At 34.4% G+C, this 20,675-nt stretch overlaps 2 protein-coding genes and 1 long non-coding RNA gene across 3 annotated transcripts; 1 reads left to right on the plus strand and 2 right to left on the minus strand.

The window, feature by feature from the left end:
• Positions 1 to 6,830: 6,830 nt before the first annotated feature.
• LOC131024252 (uncharacterized) lies at positions 6,831 to 8,387 on the minus strand. The gene is made up of 2 exons (XR_009101720.1): positions 8,186 to 8,387; positions 6,831 to 7,567 (listed from the first exon to the last, which is right to left on the minus strand). It is a non-coding gene; the product is annotated as an uncharacterized LOC131024252 (long non-coding RNA).
• A 1,200-nt stretch (positions 8,388 to 9,587) lies between these two features.
• Positions 9,588 to 10,509, plus strand: LOC131024253 (calcium-binding protein CP1). Its single transcript, XM_057953774.1, has one exon. It carries the CDS (start codon positions 9,780 to 9,782, stop codon positions 10,251 to 10,253), a length of 474 nt encoding a protein of 157 aa, XP_057809757.1. The 5' UTR covers positions 9,588 to 9,779; the 3' UTR covers positions 10,254 to 10,509.
• A 1,547-nt stretch (positions 10,510 to 12,056) lies between these two features.
• On the minus strand, positions 12,057 to 14,960 carry LOC131024254 (DNA replication complex GINS protein SLD5-like). The gene is made up of 6 exons (XM_057953775.1): positions 14,462 to 14,960; positions 13,442 to 13,564; positions 13,232 to 13,314; positions 13,054 to 13,163; positions 12,543 to 12,618; positions 12,057 to 12,456 (listed from the first exon to the last, which is right to left on the minus strand). Exons 1-6 carry the CDS (start codon positions 14,630 to 14,632, stop codon positions 12,357 to 12,359), a joined length of 663 nt encoding a protein of 220 aa, XP_057809758.1. The 5' UTR covers positions 14,633 to 14,960; the 3' UTR covers positions 12,057 to 12,356.
• Between the last annotated feature and the right edge of the window lie 5,715 nt (positions 14,961 to 20,675).

Below are 20,675 nucleotides of genomic sequence, written 5' to 3' on the forward strand. Positions count from 1 at the left end.
GATCTATAATTTTAATGAACAGATCAATGTACCGCATGAACAACAATTTGCCCCGGGTTCAAATCCTGCTGGTGGCGAGTTTTTCTATATTTTTACTAAATACGTCTGTTCATTACTTATGTTGATCTGTTCGTAAAATATATAGATTTGTTCGTTCTCTCAAAAAAGATAATTCTCTGTTGAACTCAACCCTATATATATATATATATATATATATATATATATATATATATATATAAATGTTTGCAAAGAAAGGAGAAACAATCTTAGCCATTGGCCATTGATGATGATTCATCGAACGATCAATAATTAAGATTAAATTTCGCATCCAGATTTTTGATGAACATATCGGTAATTGTGTTGAACGAATCCAGGTTTCAAACTCCAAAAACTTTAAACGTTCAATAAAACTATTGGTATGTTCAACTGCATTACTGACATGTTCAATATTTCTTAATTTCTTGTACAAGCTCATTTTCTTGTACAAACCAATCATATATATATATATATATATAGAAGAATGTTCAATGGAAAAATAAATATTTCGAAAGAAGAGAGAATGAATCACATCCATTGAATTTGCTTCATCCAACGGATCTAATTAACGCTGAGATAATCACTTTATTTTCGTAAATTTTTGAATGAGGATATTATAGTAATTGAATCTCATACCATATCCGTTAATTACCCTAATTAAATCTTATAAATCGGTTCTGGTTTACAGAACTTATATGCAATTCTATATATTTGGAGTGCAATTATGATTACTCCCATCTGTAGTAAAGTAGTCATTCAAATATAAAATGTAGATTTTTTTTTTCGTTGTAAACAATTTCTAATAAATTGTTATCACATTGTGACCGATGTATAATGTGACATCACATAAATTTATAAGATACAAAATGTTCAAATATGTCTTCACTAACTATTACAACTTAAACATTTGTTAATGCATAATATAAATGAAAAAAATTGAAATAATTAATTTACATTAAATTAAAAATTTGTGGAAGTTAAGGGCATAAATTAATGTTAAATGCATAATATTTTTCTTTTACAATAAATCAACAACTGTATAATTGTATAACACCAATTCAAAATTATACTTGTGCAACACTTATTAAAATATAAAAAAAATCACAAAATTATAATTGTATAACACAACACAAAATTATACTTGTGTAATTTATTAAAGGGTTAATTATGCCAAAAACCATGAACTATACCCCAATTTTCAACTTTTCCATGAACTTTTTTTTTTAATCAAAAATTCCCTGAACTTAATATGTTTAACAATTTTTCCATACTTTTTTCTCCGATGAAGCTCTGGGCTGACTTGTTGCCTACGTGGTAATATCGAGCTGACGTGGCGTCTATTTGGACTAAAAATTGACACTTGGAAGAAGAACAAAAAAACAAAAAAGCATTCTCTTTCTCTTCCCCCCCCCTTCCATGTCTGGCGAACACCACCGCCCCACCAGATCCGCCGCCCCCTCTCTCTCGACCGCCCACCGCCTTCCCTCCTCCATGTCCGGCGAACTCCTCCTCCATGTTAGAAACAGTTACACATGTATTCTCTTCGTTTCCACGGTGGTGGTCAGGTTGTTGTCCAATCGAAGCGCAGAGGAGGCGTAAGAAGGTGGGGGATCTGGAGCTCTGCGGTGAAAACCCTATGGCTGTGCAGTCGCCGGACTTCGAGGAGAGGGGGGTAGGGTTTACAGCAGGGCAGAGCAGAGTATAGAAGAGCAGAGCAGAGTATAGCAGAGCAGAATAGAGCGGCGTTGGCTCTTCGCCGATGGTCGTCCGAGGGCAGAGCAGAGTAGAGTAGAGTAGAACAGAGTAGATCAGAACAGAGTAGAGTAGAGTAGAGCAGAGTATAGAAGAGTAGAGCAGAGTAGAGTATAGTAGAGCAGAGCATAATAGAGCGGCGTTGGCTCTTCGCCGATGGTCGTCCGACCGAGAGAGCGAGAAAGGAGGGAAGAGAGAGGGCGAAAGCAGATCCGGCGCCCCAACCTTAATTTCGTCTCCCCCGTTTCCCCCACCCCCAAACACTAATTTCACCTTCTTCCACCCGCCGCCGCACCAGATCCGGCGCCCTTGCCGCCGCCCACCCCCTCAGATCCACCCCTCTATCCAAAATCGAAGAGACATCAATTGTTGCGATAAGGCTAGCGTCCCGCGCCGCACGAGAACAGGCAATAGCAAACCAGCACCGCGCGAGTTCGCTGCTGCAAACCAGCACGCCGCTGCACTGCATCTCCGGCACTAATCCTCCGCCGACGCCTCCATCGAAATTAGGGCTCAGAAAGGGGGGCGCTGATGTTAAACGACGTCGTTTACCTCCAATTAAACGACGTCGTTTCAATTCTCCGCCGGCGATGCCATATCATATATCCGGTAACTTAAATCATGCCATGTCAGCTATGAATTTAGGGATTCTTGAAAGTTATGGAAAAATTGTTCAACACATTAAGTTCAGGGAATTTTTTATTAAAAAAAAAAAGTTCATGGAAAAGTTGGAAATTGGGGTATAGTTCATGGCTTTTGGCGTAATTAACATTTTATTAAAATATAAAAGAAAATCACAAAATTATAATTTAATGTTAGCTAGATGGTTTATTAATAATAATTAAATATAATTAGTGTAATGTTACTGCACTTAAAACTCTACCTACGTTATATAAATGAACAACGTAAATATAGTTGCACAATTGTCAACTCAAAAAATGACAATGAAAAATTGTACAACTACTATAATTAGCCATAAAAAAAAATTCTATAACCCCTCGTACGCCGACAACAATCAATTACACATGTATTTTGATAAACATGAATTAGATTTTTTTTTTAAATATCAAATTTATTGGTGTTGGAAAAATTCTAAGTTTTCATTAATACCAAAAATTTAATGTTGGAACTCTATTGATGACTAAAACATAATTTAAGAATATTAAGTAGGGGTTATTACCGGAAAATACATGTAGTTTGTCAATTTTTTGGTTTATAACATGACTTTATAATTTGACCAGAAAATACATCAATTTTCAATTTAATCGCAATTATAACATGACCTTATTTAGATTATTTTTCATCATAGATGTATTAATATTTATTGTTTTTATATTAAATTGTTATGTATAAAATATTGTTAATTAATTGATTAATTTTTATAAAAATAAAGTTAGATGATTAATTATTTCATAATATATATATATATATATATATATATCAAGTTATTATATTTATGGTTTAAAAATACATATACACACACACACACAAATGCACATATATATATATATATATATAAATTTGATTTTAATATTCTATTAATATATTACATATATAATAAGTATTTATTTATTTAAATTATGAAATTATAAAATATTAGGACCAATAAATAATTTAGGTACATATATAATAGAAACTATGTTATAGTATATTGTGAGATGAAAAGAAAATTAAAAATATTTGATGTATTAAACTTTGATATTATTATACTAAATTAATTACAAGGTCATGTTATAATTGATAATAAATTGAAACTTGGTGTATTTTGTTGTCAGACTATAAAGTCATGTTATAATTGCGATTAAATTGAAAATTGATGTATTTTCTAGTCAAATTATAAAGTCATGTTATAAACCAGAAAATTGACAAACTACATGTATTTTCCGGCAATAACCCCTATTAAGTATTCTAAGCTGATGCAATTTACTAAAGAAGTCGAAGGCTGCTAAATTCCAGCTGAAGATCATGCTAAGATAAGATCCCAACAAAAGATCCCAGTTTGAAGGATTAGCGAAAAGGGCTAGCTGATAATGGTTCATGCAAAGCCACCAACACGAAAACTTTATTGCTCTCAACGCAAAATTGATAGAAACATCCGTTCCTCTAAAAGTTGACTCGTGCTCAGACTCACTCATGTCATGTCAGCCCTGAGATCAACAAACTTAAAGCAAAGTCAACCTCAAAGCGTATTAACCTTCCGAACATTTAATGCTTCTAAAATATGCATTAAATGTGAATTCCACTTTTCTAAATAAAGTACAAGGAAAACTTCCGAACATCAACACCACAATACGAATGTGTAGATTTAACATGTCAGTCATATATTTTTACAACGAGAAATTTCTAAAACAATAGATCGAAATTTGAAGAAGATTCTCTCCAACGACTAGATTCATTTTTTTGCTTATATACATGAGAAGATCAAGATGCACGAGAGATGAGGCTCCCCGACGTTGTTGTGAGTAATATTAGATTAAATCATTATAAATCTGTGACGCTTAAGACAGAAGTAAGAAGTGGTCGTCGGTGCACAAGGCATGAACAAATAACGGCTCCTGTAAGTACTTTAAAGCGGCTCTTGTGAGTGCATCGAAAAAATAAGGATAAAATTATGAAAGAAAATGTCACATAGAATCTAGAATTTTGCATAATGTTTTGATATTATATATAAATAGATAGATTTGAGAGACAACCGATTTTTATTGTCACAAAACGCACTCGTGTCGTGAACATAAAAAGTTCTGGAATATTGCAAAAATGAAAACCATAATCTTTATATATATAAAAAGCAAAGTAAATGTCAATAAATGTAATTTGAAGGGTAATTTTGGAATTGAGAAAATTAATTAAGTTAAAATCGTTAATTATAAAATCGTTAAAAAAATAAAATTCAAATTCAATCACTTCACTAAAAAATAGAAAAGTTGCCGATAAGTAAGGAAAAAAGTTAGAATTGCCGAATTAATTTATTGTTGATTATATTACTTAAATATATATATATTTTTTTTATTTTGTAGATAGAATGCATTTTTTTTCATTTTCAAATAATTATGTGTTAAATAAAATATGTAATGTACATCTTTATCTTTATATATATAAAAAGCAACGTAAATGTAATTTAATTCAATTACAAGGGTGTAATTGGAATTGGAGTGAAAAAATCAAGTTAAAAAAAAAAACTGCCAATAACTTCCTACAATGTCAAAACCGTGCATTATCTTTTAAATTGTGTTTCTTTGTGTTTTATAAGACAATTAATTATTTTTTTTTTTTTTGGTTTCAAACGGTTGTACTTCTCCAATTACTTTTTATTTTCCTTCATTATATTAAACATATTTTTTATTCTATTTATTTTATAATTTTATTATGAATATAATATACACAATGCATATTAAATAAAGGATCATAAAAAGATCTTTAATTTGATATATATTATATAAAAAAATAATTTAAAATAAATAAGTTTTTTCCATTTAAAGTTTAACCAAATTCAAAATATAAGTATTTTCTAACTAACGTGTGTAAATAATTTTCAAATTGTTTTTAACGTATATTTCTTCTATCTTTTTATGAATTTGATTTAATTTCTTATCTTTATTTTCTTCTTTTTTTCTCTACTTTTTTTCTTTATGAAAAACGGTGGTGGAATTTTATATCCTTTTTAATAAGTTTTTAATTTAATTACGTAATTTTATTTTAATTATAAGTGATAAGTTATTGAATTAAATTAAGTATGTAAGTGACTATTATAAATAAATTATAATATATATATATATATATAAACATGTATGTATGTATGTATGTATGTATGTATGTATGTATATATATTGATTTAAATAAATCTAGGTGTATATTGCATATATTATAAATTATGTTTAGCTCTTGGATATAAAGATTCACGATAAATACATTCAGGGTTACAACCCCCTAATATTTAACATAATCAGATTAAATATATTCCATTTTTATTGAATTAAAAGTTATAAGAGACCAAAAAAAATTACTATGTTTTAATTAATTTGTTTAAAATTAGTGTTTCTTTTTAAATATGACAACTTTTTTATTTTTAATTAATGTATTATATTTTTTTGTATCCATATAATTATCTTTGATAGGTATTAAATTAAGCTCGGATATCTTTACATGTTTATTAATTTTTCAAAAATATGTGTTGAGATATGGTCTGTCAAAGACCAATATGCTTAATAGAAACTATTTTAATCCCTTAAATTATGAAAAGATCTTTGGTCAAATTATAGTTTTGGGTCCAGAATTTGAATCTCATAGGTTGATTTTTTTTTAATTCATTATTTTTCACACCAAATTCATAATGTTACATAGAAAATTCATACACAACTTATTTTATACGATAAATTGATTTAATTTGTATAATTATAGAACTCCTTATATAAGTGATACAATATCTATATATAGACATATGTTATATTTTTATTTAAATTACATTGGTTATATTAAAATATTAGATCACTTTGCAAAAAATAATTTTGATATCAAAATTTAATTTTATTAATTTATATTAATATTATAAAACATATATATGCACATTTTGCACAAGTCTAAAATCATATTCACCGCGCATAGTGCGGGAGGTACACTAATTTCTATTAAAATTCCAAATACATGCTTAGGTAGAATGTTCTGAATTTACTTGAATTCGTCGAACTTCTTGTCGTTTTATACTAGATAATCTAACAAAAATTTGACTCTTATATTTAATACTTTCTCAATCTCAATTTAACGCGCCACAAACTCTGAGCATGGATATTTATGAAATAAATAGTTAATGATAAAATATGCAAAAATAAATACTCCCTCCGTCTCGCTATTCAAGTCTCATTATTTTTCGACACGGAGAGTAAGAAGAAACAAATTAGATGAATAAGGAGTGTGGTCCACATGATTTAATTTGTGATTAAGGAAGAACTAATTATTTCTATTTTATTAATATCAAAAAGACTTAATTTTTTTCATTAATTTAATTTTTAATAATTTGTAATTAAATTAAATGATCACTAAAATTCAAAATCTGTAATAAATTAATAATCTGTAATATACCTAAAGCTGCCTAATACACTTCTGAAATTGAAATCTGAAATTGAAGACACATAGCAAAAAAAATGAAAATGAAATCTCTTCCATTATGAAATCTGAGGGAATCGTCTAACAACAGAGGGGCGATCTCTTCCAACGAAAATGAAATCTCTTCCTTCAGTAGCATTTCACCCAAATCAAGAAATGGGCGATGAGCAATAACAAAAAAGCAACAAATTTTCAAGCAATTAAAGCATGAACTGGGTGAACAACAACAAGAAATGAGGGAAGAAATTTGCAGTCGGCAAGGAGCAAGTTCGACGAATTGATATCGAATCTCGCCGCCGACGTCCCCCACCTACATGGCCGCCCTCACCTCACCAGATCTGTCCCAATTGCCCTCACCTGCAACATCCTCGCCTTGAAGGGGTTTAGGGACCTGAGGTTTGGGGGAAAGAGGCGGTGGCAACGACTTAATACTGATGTTGACTGGAGAATTAGAGGAAGAAGCAGCGGCGACGAGGGCTGCCGTGACGACGCGAGGGAAGGCCAGAGGGAGGAGAAGGCTTCCTTCGACGACCAGTAGGGGAAAGGCAAGTGGAAGAGAAGACGACTAGGGCGGAGAAGGTGGGGGGAGCAGGCTTCCTCCGGCGATGAGCAGACGGCGGGCGGTGGAGACTCAGGCGCAGAGAGAGAGAGAGAATAGAGGGGAAATGAAGTAGGGTCCCTTGAATTCCAAAATTAATTAAGGGTTTATTAGTTGAACAATTAGTGGCTTAATTTACTTTAACTATGCCCTTATTATTTCCTAAAATAGAAACGAGACATTATCGGTGAGACAACCAAAAAAGGAATACGAGACATGAATAGCCTGACGGAGGCAGTACTTTTTTCATCCGCTAAAATTATACTATCATTTTGATTGAACACATATTTTAATAAAATAATTAATAATTTTTATATAGTGAAGAAAATGTCCCGCCATTATATAAAATAAGTGATTGAAATATAATAAAAGATTAATTTTTTTATAAATAAAGAATATTTGTGAAGATAAATGATAAAGAAAATATATGAAACTATGCCCTACAATAGAAATTGACACTCTTAAGAAAACGTCCAAAATGATAATTGTGACATATTTTTGGCGAACGAGTGGAATAATAATTGAGAAAGATAAATAAATATATTAAATAAAAAATAATTACATATGAGTCAGAATAATATTTGACGTAAATAATAAGTTATGTAAAATTTTATATTATATATATTAAAATTTTATTTTAAAAAATAATCTATTAAAATGGAACGTATAAATAAGTAACATTAACGATGAATGAATTACCAAACAGCGGAAACCTATCAATTCCGTTCTTGACAATCCCATGATGCGTGTTAAAACTGCATAGAATTAATGAATTTGGGAGGAAAAAAAGGAAATGCAGAAGAAAATGAAAGGAAATAGCGAGTCAAAAAGTAGTTCATAAATGGACAAAAATAATTGAGTGGTGGTCAACATTTTGCGTGTTAAAGATGGCGTCAGCACATACGCCATACGTCGCCTACAAAAGATTTCTTTTCCACAATCGACTTCGACTATATTATAAAATGACAAAACTTGCTGCCCAAACATTTGCTACCTCCCAAATTTTGCAATCACCTCCTTATTTTTAATGGGAAAATTACTCTTAATATTTTTTTTAATTATATTCCGATTTAGATAATCAAATATTTATAATTTTATAATTACATCCCAAAGTTAAATTTACGATGACAAAAATCGTACGTAACACATTAAACGTTGAAGTTGATTTTAACAAAATAAATTAGAAATAAGTTGGTACTAAAATGATGCTATTTTGATGCCAAAAAAGGAGATCTTCCTGAATTGAATTGATGTGGATTTTATCAAACTCTTTACTTCAAAATGATGAAGATTTTATGATGATAACTCATTTTTTTATTTTTGTTGTTAGCATGCTATGCATGATTTATGTCATTGGAAATCGAATCATTTATTATGTAATTATTAAAAGTGTGATTTTTTTTTTAGTTGGGGGAGTTGAGGAGGGGGAGCACTGGGGTTTGAACCTGGAACCTATTGCTCACACACAAAAGGTCGCATTGCTTGGTGTCCCCTTGGGGACATTATTAAAAGTGTGATAGTTCGAATATTTAATTATTATATTTTTCATATAAAAAACATAAGTGTAAAAATGTCAATCATCTAAATATTAAAATGGAAATGAACCTTATTTTACCAATAAATAGAGTTTCAATTAGTCTAAGATAATACTCCCTCCGTCCCGTGAGTCTTGACACGTTTGGGTTCGGCATGGGAATTAAGGAGTTATAGATTAGTATTTTAAGTGTGTAATTAATAAAGTATAAAATTGATAAAGTAGGAGAGAGAAGGTAATAAAAGTGATAAAGTATGAGAGATAATATAATAAAGGTGATAAAGTAGGAGAGAGAAGGTAATAATTATTGCCAAAAAAGGAAACGTGTCAAGATTCGTGGGACGGCCCAAAAAGGAAAACGTGTCAAGACTCGCAGAACGGAGGGAGTACTCAATATCATGAAATTATAATAATGAATTAGAATTGTGCGGCCGACAATGAGAGAAAAATGATCCCTTGATACGAGTACTAAAACCGCACACTCCATTTCACAGATAACATAACAAAAAAATCCCTTACACCAAAAAACACAAAAAATAATAATAATAATAATAATAATAATAATAATAATAATAATAATAATAGCGAATTTTGACTCATGGGCCCCACAAAATCAAAATACTACTTCCCTCCCTCTATAAATAGGCCAACCCAACCCCTCCATCGTCACAAACTACACATAAACACAGCTTCTTTCACCACCATCATTCGCTTCTCGTAAAACAAAAATCCATAAAAAAAAAAAAAGAAAAGCACAAAATGTGCCCAACGGGAAGCGAACTTTCGAGAACCGTGGAGAAATCGAATCTGCGGTCGGCGTTCGACGTCCTCGACGCCGACGGCGACGGCCGGATCAGCCACGCCGATCTCCGCACCTTCTACGGCGGGATCTCGGGCTCCGACGAAGACGTGATCGGCTCGATGATCTCCGCGGCGGATTTGAACCGGAACGGCTTCGTGGAGTACGAGGAATTCGAGAGGGTTTTGGGCGGCGGCGAGGGGCGGAAGAGGAGAGAGAAGAATGGGAGGATGGAGGGCGCGATGGAAGAGGCGTTTCGGGTGATGGACAAGGATGGGGATGGGAAGGTCGGGATCGAGGATTTGAGGCTCTACCTGGAATGGGCCGGGCTGGAGGCCCGCGACGAGGATGTGCGGGCCATGATTTGCTTGGGCGGCGGTGATGAAAGCGCAGGCGTTACATTTGAGGGTTTGCTCAAAATTCTCTCGGTTTGAATTTTTCTTTGTTGATGATGATGATGAAAAATTAAAAATGTTTACTTTCCCCCCTCTTTTTTGGTGTTTTTAGATTTCTTGGGATATGTGGAAGAAAATTTGGTAGTAGTGTGATTTTGCAGAGAACGAACAGTCTGGCACTTTTTTGTCTTTTTTTAATGGCTCTCTGTATTTCTTGTTGATTTTGGTGAACCATAACTTTTGTAGGGTTTAATGTACGATCATTTTCCTGTCTAAAGAAATACTAGTAAATAAATGCTTGATTGTTCTCTCTTTACCAAGAAAATGATAATACGGGAAACACGACACCAATTAACGTCATTAAAGACTACAATTTTCATTAACGTGATTTTTATTTTTATTTTTAACATTGAAAAACTACAATTTTCATTAACAAATATAGTAAACAAATATAGTATTATATTATTATCTCTCTATTAAGTAGTAAACATGACATAAAAATACGGGTTACAATAAACATACGGATTAAAGACTACAATTTTCATTAACAAATATAGTATTATTATCTCTCTATTCAGGAAGTAGAATTACAGTGAAAAAGTGTTTTAATTTTTTTTAACAATGAAAAATTGTTTTAATTAGTATTCAAAGTGGTGAAAATGTTAAAAATAATGGTAAATGATATATTGATAAGTGATGATATATAGTCCAAAAATAGAAAATTCTTTTGTAGATATCTCAAAAATAAAAAATAGAAAAAAAATTCGTGGACGAATGAAGTATACTTATACACCTTTCTATTCCTTTTTTTTTTTTTTTTTTTTTTTTTTTTTTATCGGGCAAAGTCATATTAGATGTTAGTAATTAGTTCACCAAAGTCCACCTTATATCTCCAATCTTCAATTCGCTCCCAAGAGGGATCGAACCCGGATCACTTCACTAAAGTGAGGATCCGGTGGCCAGTGGGCTAAGCCCCCTGGTTACCTTCTATTCCTGAAACATGACACCAATTTTAATTAAAAATAGTTATATATTTAATGGGTGGAAAATGAATCTCATAAATTAAAATAAGTGATGATAGAAAAAATAATGATAGTGATTAATTTACTAATAAAAATAAAAATGAATAGATATATTAATGACAATGTGTGTAAATATATAAAAATCGTAAGAATAATAATTAGTTAAATTATTTTTAAAAATATATTAGGAAGATGGCATGGGAAAAGAAAATAAATAGAGATATTTTAAAAACGAATGAAGCAATGTGATATTGAATTATATGAAAAATAATCAATCAATTCTTAATTTCTCGAATTGTTGTCCTTTGGTTCGTCTTGATCGTATTTTGAGGCGTCGCCGCTTTGTAGCCACATACTGTATGCTTGGAAGATTCTGGAATTTCCAAGTAAGGTCAACGGCTCTATTCATGGCCTTTTGCATGGTTGATAGGTTATCAAAAAATATAATATAGTACATAAATTTGACCAAAATATAAACAAATGGGTTACATAAATAAAGAAAACAAAGACATTGAACATGCTGCATGCACCCTATTATTCCCTTTTCTTTTCTTTTTTCTTTCTAGTTTTTTGTCAATTTCACATCCCAATATTTAAGTTTTGATTAATAGTAAATTGAAGTGAATGTAATTTAAAAAATGCTCATCTACCTCGGAGTGAAAATATTAAAGTCCACGTCCAAATATATATTAATACATAACATACTGTACAATGCTACTACATTATTCGTAAACACAAGGGATCATTTTCGAAATCTCAATCGAATAAATATAAATCAATGCTAAAAATGCATAATTTAGATTTGGGGACACAAATTAAATTATATCTGTGAAAATAAACTATATCGGAGCCAATTCAAAGGCCAATCATCATACGATCAAAGTATAAAACAAACATAATATTGGTAACTCATATTCGGTCGACACTAAATAACACGTGTTCTAATCATGAACAGTAGATCATTTCTAATTTCATACCTTATAGTCGATCACAAAGACAAAACCACAGGTGCAACGCCAAACAAATGCCATTATACAAGAGTTCGATGAATTGCTGTTGTCCTTGCAATCTCACAATCTCCTTCACCTTCAGACAGGCAGCAGCAGTCGCGCTCGGATGCTCAAACGAGATCGATTTGGCCACTCTCAATGAGTGGTTTTATAGACTTGTATGGCAAAGCATACAAATCGTCTGCTTCAATGTCAATAGGCTCTTCTCCACTGTCATGTTTGTGAATGATACAAATGTAAGTAACATAGTTAAGCAGAGGAATAATCGAGTCGAAAATTTGCAGTTGATAGAGTACCCGTCGTCGAGCTGAAAGGCTCCTAAATATTTCTTGCTTCTGCAGACAACATAGGCATCCAGCTGCGGCTCTGGAACTAACATAGCATAAAGTTGGAAAAAAGGTTTATAGAATTTCATACCATTCCATATTATGTAGTAGATTTACTCTATAAGAAGAGAGAATAATGAAATGAAATGAAAAAAGCCCATCATAAGAAGGGAAATTCAAGATATAGTTCCAAACTTTTGGGGCGTTTTGCGAAAACTTCAGCCTGCCAGTCTGAAATCTAGTGCCCAAATCTCTATCCAGTGATAGTGTTGAGAAAAAATATGGAAATGTCGTAGCTTTTTTTTTTGGCATATCGCTAAGGTTAGGATATTTTTGTATAACATACCAAAGTTCAAGCCATAGGTTGACGAACCCTTTATTCTATACGAATGCAAAATGAAGAAATGAAATGAAAAGAAGCACGTCATAAGAAGGAAATCAAATTAGTCGAAAAAGAGAAGAGTCGAGTATTCGTGCTCACCCATGTCGTCGTCTTCACTTGCTGCAGATTGCCTCAAATGGGACTGGTATTGATCCGGCAATCTAGAGAGTACAGACTGCTCCAGATGATGCTTTATATCTCCAGCAAACCTGCAATTAAACGTTAAAAACAGATAATTTTACGAAAAAGACCAATCACTAGAGCCGAAACAAGTCACCTTGAAGCAAACTTCTGTTCCTGCTTAGAAAGCCTATTCCACTGTTCAGCAGTTTTCTGTATTTGAAAGACGTATTTTTCAATCTGCATCAACATTCATCACAAGAGAACAACAATGTTAGTCGAGAAGCATCTCACTGCTTGTCAAGTGAGAGATGAACAGCTTTCGGACAGCCACAACTAGAGAGTAGAGGAGTAGCCAAAGTTTTACCTTTTGAAGACGAGTGCGAAGATATGATCTCAACAAGAACATGGTCCTGTCCAAGTCCATCTGGTAAAGAGATACTGTCAGTGGATCGACACCATTCTTGTTGAACTCATCCACCATTTCTTCCTGAAAAATTGTGAAGTAAAGGTCGAAAGTTTATGAGTGCAACATAACATTCGCAGCAAGCAGTTTGATATTCGTCCATAACTCACAAATATTAAGTCGAAACCATACCATGGTTGTATTAGCAAGAAAAGCAAGTTAAACATTCCCTGGTAGCAGAATGGTCCGTTAAATATCAAGTAGAAACTGATCCATGTCATTTCTCATATTGAAAGTATGAATCAAATGCACACAAAAACCATATATCATTGCACTAATTTCAAATTCAGCAGTCATTCATTCAAACCAATTGTTTAACATAGCACAAGAAAAACAAATTTAGTAATTGTTCCATGAATGTTGATAACACGAGAAGTTTAGTAAAGAAGAGATTTTGAGATATCAACTTATCATCCGCGAGAAGATTTCAATCTACAAACACATTTTCATCATACATCGCAAGGAGAAATGTTTTCTGCATGATCCTCAACATAATTTCAGGTATGCTTTCTCGAGCTAAGACGAGAACTGAAGAGGGAAAAGAATCATTTTATAGCAAATATGTAAACAAAAAAGCTCCAACTTTACACTGAACACAATCAATTAGCAAACTAAATTAATACGATGACATAGAAAATTAATATTCCTTTTCAGCTAAAAATGAAATCTTTCAGAATAGAACTTCAACTGAATCAGTCAATATACGAATTTAAACCAATTCGTAGACGAAAAAGCAAATTACAACTACAAAACTCCACTAATTTCAGCTAACAAAAACCGTTAACCCTAAAGCCCAAACCAACATTACTGATCCATCGAAAATCAACCACAATAGAAGTACAAATTACCAATACAATTCAGCTAAAAAAAGCTTCTGAAAGGGGGCAAATTACTTTTGAATATTCGAGAAATATCGCTCACCATTAATTGGATCTGTTGGCGCGACCTCTGCACCAAATCGGCGGCGTATGTGAGAATCTCAGGCGCCGCCTTCTCGTTCCTCCACGCACTCTTCAGCAGCTCGGCGTCGGTCGTCGACATCAGCGACTCGTAGTCATCGGCAGCAGAGCTTTCTCCTGCACCCGAATCCATAGGATAGAATCTCTTCTTCTTGCCCCCAATAAAAAAGAAAAGTGTATTCTTTAGTCCTATTTTAAGTGGGAATTAAGTGAGATGGTGAAGAAATGGCGCCAAAATCTTGATGATCTGATGCCGTTGGATTTGAGTTGCAGAAATTGACAACGGAGATCCCCTCATATGTTAATTGTTAAGGCAGTGTTTGGAATATGGATATTTGTAATCCCAATTGTTTATGCCTTATAAAGAAAAACAAAGTTGGGGCTTGCCTGCCGAACTTTGGAATTTGGATGATCCAAGTTCCCGATCATCATTCCTCCAAAATGGATATACGGTCTGCTTCATTAGCCTCATTGTTAGAAATTGTATTTTAATGAAGTTGTATTTTGATGTATTTTTTTAGTTAAGTATCAAATACGCTCCTAACATAGAGGTCTTTATTACGTCTAGCACCCTATGGTCGAGATCGGTTCAACTAAACTCCCGAAATCCTTAATTTAGTTCAATTAGCCCCTCCGACTTAACGGTCGTCTAACACTGTTAGGGCAGAGGGTTTAATTGCACCAAATTAAGAACTTCGGGAGTTTAGTTGAACCCAAGTCGAGTGTAGGATGTTATACGTGATACGAGTATCTTCCCGTCGACCGCGGCAGCGGCGAACTTCTTCCTCAGAAAGGTCATCCCAGCCTTGGGCACAAGCGTCCCTGTCCACATGTTGCGCCGCAGCATCGCCATCCAATCGATGATATATATTTTCCGGCCAATTGAGACTAATCTAAAATGCGAGAAGCGAGAGAGAGGTAGGTGGAAGAGGATGTGTTGGCTGAAGTGGAAGGCGGGGGAGTTGAGGAGGTAAGCCTAGCGGCAACAAACGGAAGAGAGAGAATGGAGGGTGGAGTGAGGGACTCTAGAGAGGCATTTTAGGACAAGGTCATTGGGGAGGCTCGAAATGGTGGTGTAGGCGTCGCCGATAGATGTGGTGGAGAGGGCGGATGGGTGGTGAGGAAGCAGGATTTCATCAGTCATGAGAAGTGTTGGGAGGTGCATGAGTCAGAGCTCGATGTTGCTGACATCGATGATGCGGTGGAGACGTGTTTTCGGTGAGTTTTCGGCGAGCTTGGCAAAGAAGAAGGCGTGGGTCCCACCACCAACGAAAAAAAATTAAAATTAAAATAGTTAACGGTGTTAAACGGTTGTTAAGTCGGAGGGGCTAATTGTACGAAATTAAGGATTTCGAGGGTTTAGTTGAACCGACCCCGACCATAAGGTGCTATGATAACACTCACTTTTCCATAGTTTTTAGTGTTCTTATGGTGTTAATTTTATAGGGAATTGAGTGTTTGATGATTATTTTGTACTTAAATTGCTTTATCTTGTGAAATATGATACTTGTTCGTATTTTGATAAATTTTACAGAAATATGTAGTTCGAATTTGGACTATTGGTCTTAATAAAAGTTGTAGTTCGTCTCGATACAAGTTTGTAGGCGCAAACGGTTCGCAAATTCGAGTTCGGACGAGGAAGATATGACCGAAACAAGAAAATCGCTCGCAGTAGTGAATAGTGCCCGACGGGAATTTCCGAATTTTCGGGATTTTGCGGGATTTTCGGATTTTCTCAGCATTTTCGAGTTCTACACTGTATTTATCTATTGTGCCTCTGTATAGGTCTTCTTTTGACCTATTTAGGGTTCCCAACTTTAGTTTTTCAGCTCTATAGCTTTTATTTTTCATAGTTTTCCAGTTTTTAGAGCTTGGATTGGATTTCTGCAATGATTGAAAATTCAAGATCGTTCTTTCGATTTTATTTAATACAGTTCTTTCAGTTGCTTTCTTTTTAATTATGTTTATGTTTATTTTTATTATGTTTGGGTAAGTTTTTAATCTGATTCTAGGGTTTGTAAATAGTTAATTAGATTCATGTGATTAATTTGTTAATATCTATTTGCCTTCCAGTTTATGATTCATAATTCCTGTTGCTTGAATTCTTGTGAATTATCTGATCAATAATTTACATGTTTAGCTATTCGGTTTGAGACCTGACATAGATAACTGTTTAGCGGATTCAAGAATGTATGATATGATTTTAACCTTGAGACCTGACGGAGATAGGTGGATCATAGGGAGCTATTCTTAGGAGCTATTGAGAGTTAGTAGATTATCTTGAGACTTGACAGAGATAGATAGTTTATTAATCTACGATCTTTGTTGCTCTGACGAGAGTATTTGATTAAATGTGTGATCTCTCATCATAACTTGATTAAACTGGTAATAGGATTAATAGATTGATTATGTGAATTTGGTTAATGAATTTACTTCCCTAGGATCAGTCGTTTTATATTTGATTTTTCTATCTGAATTTTATTTGATGTGTTCTAAGTTTAGTTTTTATCAAAACTTTTTATCTGTTTGCTTTGCTTGAATATTACTAGAGTTTACTTAGGATTACTTAGAGTGATTCACTATAATAGTCCATGTGGATACGATACTCTGCTTGCTGTTTTTCGTGCTACAATTACACTGTTTAGTTGCAGTTTTGTCGCTAGTAAAAATAGTGATCATGCTAGACGTGATAAGGACCTCTATGTTAGGAGCGTATTTGATACTTAACACCCCCCTTTTTTAAGGAATAAGGCTTTTGCGAAGTCTTCTTACACTTTATTTTGGACTCTCGACTAAGTCCACTCCCTCGCCCGCCTTTGATCTCAGCGGATTGAAGTGGCAGGGCTACTCTGCCACTTACAATACTTCATCATGTATTTAAGTCGTCTGCAAAGAATTATACTCGTTGCTTAATGAAAATTGTACTTCAAGACAGCTAACGCAACTATTCGGTCATGAGGGCTTGGCCTACGACATGTGTCCTTGGGAGCCCAAATGCCCCTACTGCAGGTAGGCAAGTGAACGGCGGGCATATGCATCGCTTCTAGCCGTGATTCTGACTTAGAGGCGTTCAGTTATAATCCAACGCACGGTAGCTTCGCGTTACTAGCTTTTCAACCAAGCGTGATGACCAATTGTGCGAATCAATGATCTCTCTCGTATTAGGTTGAATTACTATTGCGATACTGTCATCAGCAGGGTAAAACTAACATGTCTCACGGCGGTCTAAACCCAGCTCACGTTTCATATTGGTGAATTTTACTTCACAATGATAGACTCTATTGACTATTGTCGCGGATGTTATCCCCTTGGGTATTTCCAAGACGATAGTTTATAATTTACTCTTTTTACTTTTTTTTATTTAATCAATATATTTTTTCATTAAAAAATTGCTTATGGGTCCATTAAATCCCTCTAATTAATTTATTTAGGACCTACCAAGAAAAGAGTTTGAAATAATTTAGTGCCTCAAATTACCAACAAAGTAAAACTGTGTAAAGAAAAGAGAAATGTTGGATGCAATGTTATCAACAGAATGTTACTAACATTACAACCAACATGCAGCGGAAATTAATAACACACAGGAATACTTTTTTCAAGGATTATAAATAACCCGTGAGTGCCTCAAGGCTAAAATCACTATGTTGAATCAACAATACAAAGTACAGATTTGGATCTTCTTGGAGATCTATCTTTACAGAATGACTGCCTAAGATAAACCAACCTATCTACTTTCAGTACTACAATGTTGATACAACACAGAACCCAAAACAGCCGAATAACAAAAGTTAATCGGACAAAGCAAACAACCTGCTACGCTCCAATGGCCTTGCACTTCAACTCTTGCCCTCGACGTCCCGTCGATACAAAGATAGACTTTACAGATTGGCTGCCTAAGTATACTTCGTCAAAGCAATCCTTGAAGAACCGGTGACACGTTTGCAGCAGGAAAATGACGAGATGGTTGCGAGTGAATGTTAAGTCTCTGATTTTGCACTTCCAAAATGTAAGGATGAATGAGGCTTCTTGCTGCTTTTATAGACCTTCATGTCGTGGTTAGTTTCCTCCACTTTTCACTTCCAGAAGCTTCCAATAACTGCTGCAATCCACCTCCGAAAACTGCTAGTCGACCAGTCTGGAATGTTGGTTGAAAGATCATGGCTCCTTAAAAGTAGGAACTAACACCCCACTACTTTGGATCATGAAAAACCGCCTTTCCACTTATTGAAAACGTGGTCAACAAGCTTGAAACCTTTATTCCACAACCAAAGAATAATAAAACGTGAAAGGAAGGTAAAGATTAAATATATACAATTACCAATGGAGAGTCAAAGTATGAAGTCAAGGCAGACTCCGGAATGTTGGTTGCAACCCAGAAATGTTGACACCATGAATGTTATCAACATTCCACCCAACATTGAAACCATGTATGTTATCAACATTGGTCCCAACATTGTCGGAGTCAACATTGACTCTAACAATCTCCCCCTTAATCTTTCCTTCCTGCAACAAAAACACAAACAAAGAAAAAACTATATACAGAAAAGAATTTTATGTTACAGGATTTCAGATCAAGAAAGAGTTAGAAACTCCCCCTTAATCAAACAAGAGGTGAACCTCAAAGACAGTCCAGAGGAGATATCGTACCAACACTCCCCCAGAAACAAACAAGAGGTACAACCTTAAGAAGCACTTGAGGTACAACCTTAAGAAACACAAACTGAATGTTGACCCAACAATCGGTTTGGAACAACCAAGAGAAAGTTAAGAACTCCCCCTGGAAAAAGAAACAAAAGAACCTGCAAAACAGAAGAAAGGAAAACAAACAGCAGCATTCAGAGCATTTAGCCTCTCGATCAACATACTCAGAATGAACAAAAACAAGTAGCAGCATTCAGAGCATTTAACATACTCAGAATGAACAAAACAAGTAGCAACATTCAGAGCATTTAACCTCTCGATCAACATTGATCAACAACCAAGAAGAAACCAAACACAAACAAGTTGATCAAATGAAGCTTTGCTTTATTTGATCAAAATGAAGGTCGGCCGAAGGCCAAGACCTTCATTTAACCTGTCCAAAACACAATATACGAAGATATATAAAAAACATGATAAATGTTGAACCAACAGATAATCAAAAACCAAGATAACATAAACTATGTTACCAAAACAGGTGCTCATGCACCACAAAAATCACGATGTCCATGCATCAACCATAACACCAAAAAAATTTGTTTTGGAACAAACACTGCCAACAAAAACAGAAAACAACATTACTCCCCATTTTTTGTTGAAGAAGGAAAAGGTAGGAGTTTAGCGAAAACTTGTTCACAACAGTCGACCCGTGCAAGCATGTCCTGACCCATCTTGATCGTCCGATCCACCATCAACTGCACTTGTCTTTTGAGCTTGAGAAGATCCTCTCTGGCCTTGATGAGCTCTGCAACATCAAGATCAATCTCAACTTCTGAAACTCCAGCTGGTTCCTTGCCTTTACGAGATGTGGATGTTTCTCTAGTGAGATGGGCTTTGACAGAAATGATGTTGGAAACATCAAGTGCAACATCAGGAGTAGTCGCACGATCAACATCTTCGTCTTCACCATACTTGTCAATCTCAGCTTCAGCAGAGTCAGCTTCATCATCAGGCTGAGGAGACAAAGTAGGACCAGCACGTGATGGTTCGTAGGGGAGATCTTTGACACGATCAGGAGTGAGAAGGGTTTTGGAAAACTCAAGTAGATTCTTCTCTTCAACAAGCACAACTTCCTCTCTCTCCTTGAGTTTTTGCTGAACCAAGAGATTGTAAATGAGGCTTGGAAAGGGAAGCATACTTCCACCTGTGGATTTAAAGGCTACACGAGAGATGTTAGCAAACACTTGCTCACCAAAGTTGAAAGCCAGAGGCTTACCAACTTTAAAGATAAATTCAGCTTGTTCCTTGGTTAGAGCAGTAGTGTTTTTGCTTGGAAGCCAGTTGTAAACTGCAATCTTGTGAAGTACAGAATATTTCCAAGACAAAGTGGATGCAGCAAACTTCGAGGTCCAAGCCTTAAGTTTCCCTCCAGTCAACTCCCTAGTCATCTCATCATCATCAACCTCAACATCCTCAGTGTTGGTATTCGCAGTGTAACAAGCTTTGTTAATGGCAGATGGGGAGAAATCAAAAACCTT

This window comes from Salvia miltiorrhiza, chromosome 5 (assembly GCF_028751815.1).
Source record: "Salvia miltiorrhiza cultivar Shanhuang (shh) chromosome 5, IMPLAD_Smil_shh, whole genome shotgun sequence".
Classification (NCBI taxonomy): Eukaryota; Viridiplantae; Streptophyta; class Magnoliopsida; order Lamiales; family Lamiaceae; genus Salvia; species Salvia miltiorrhiza.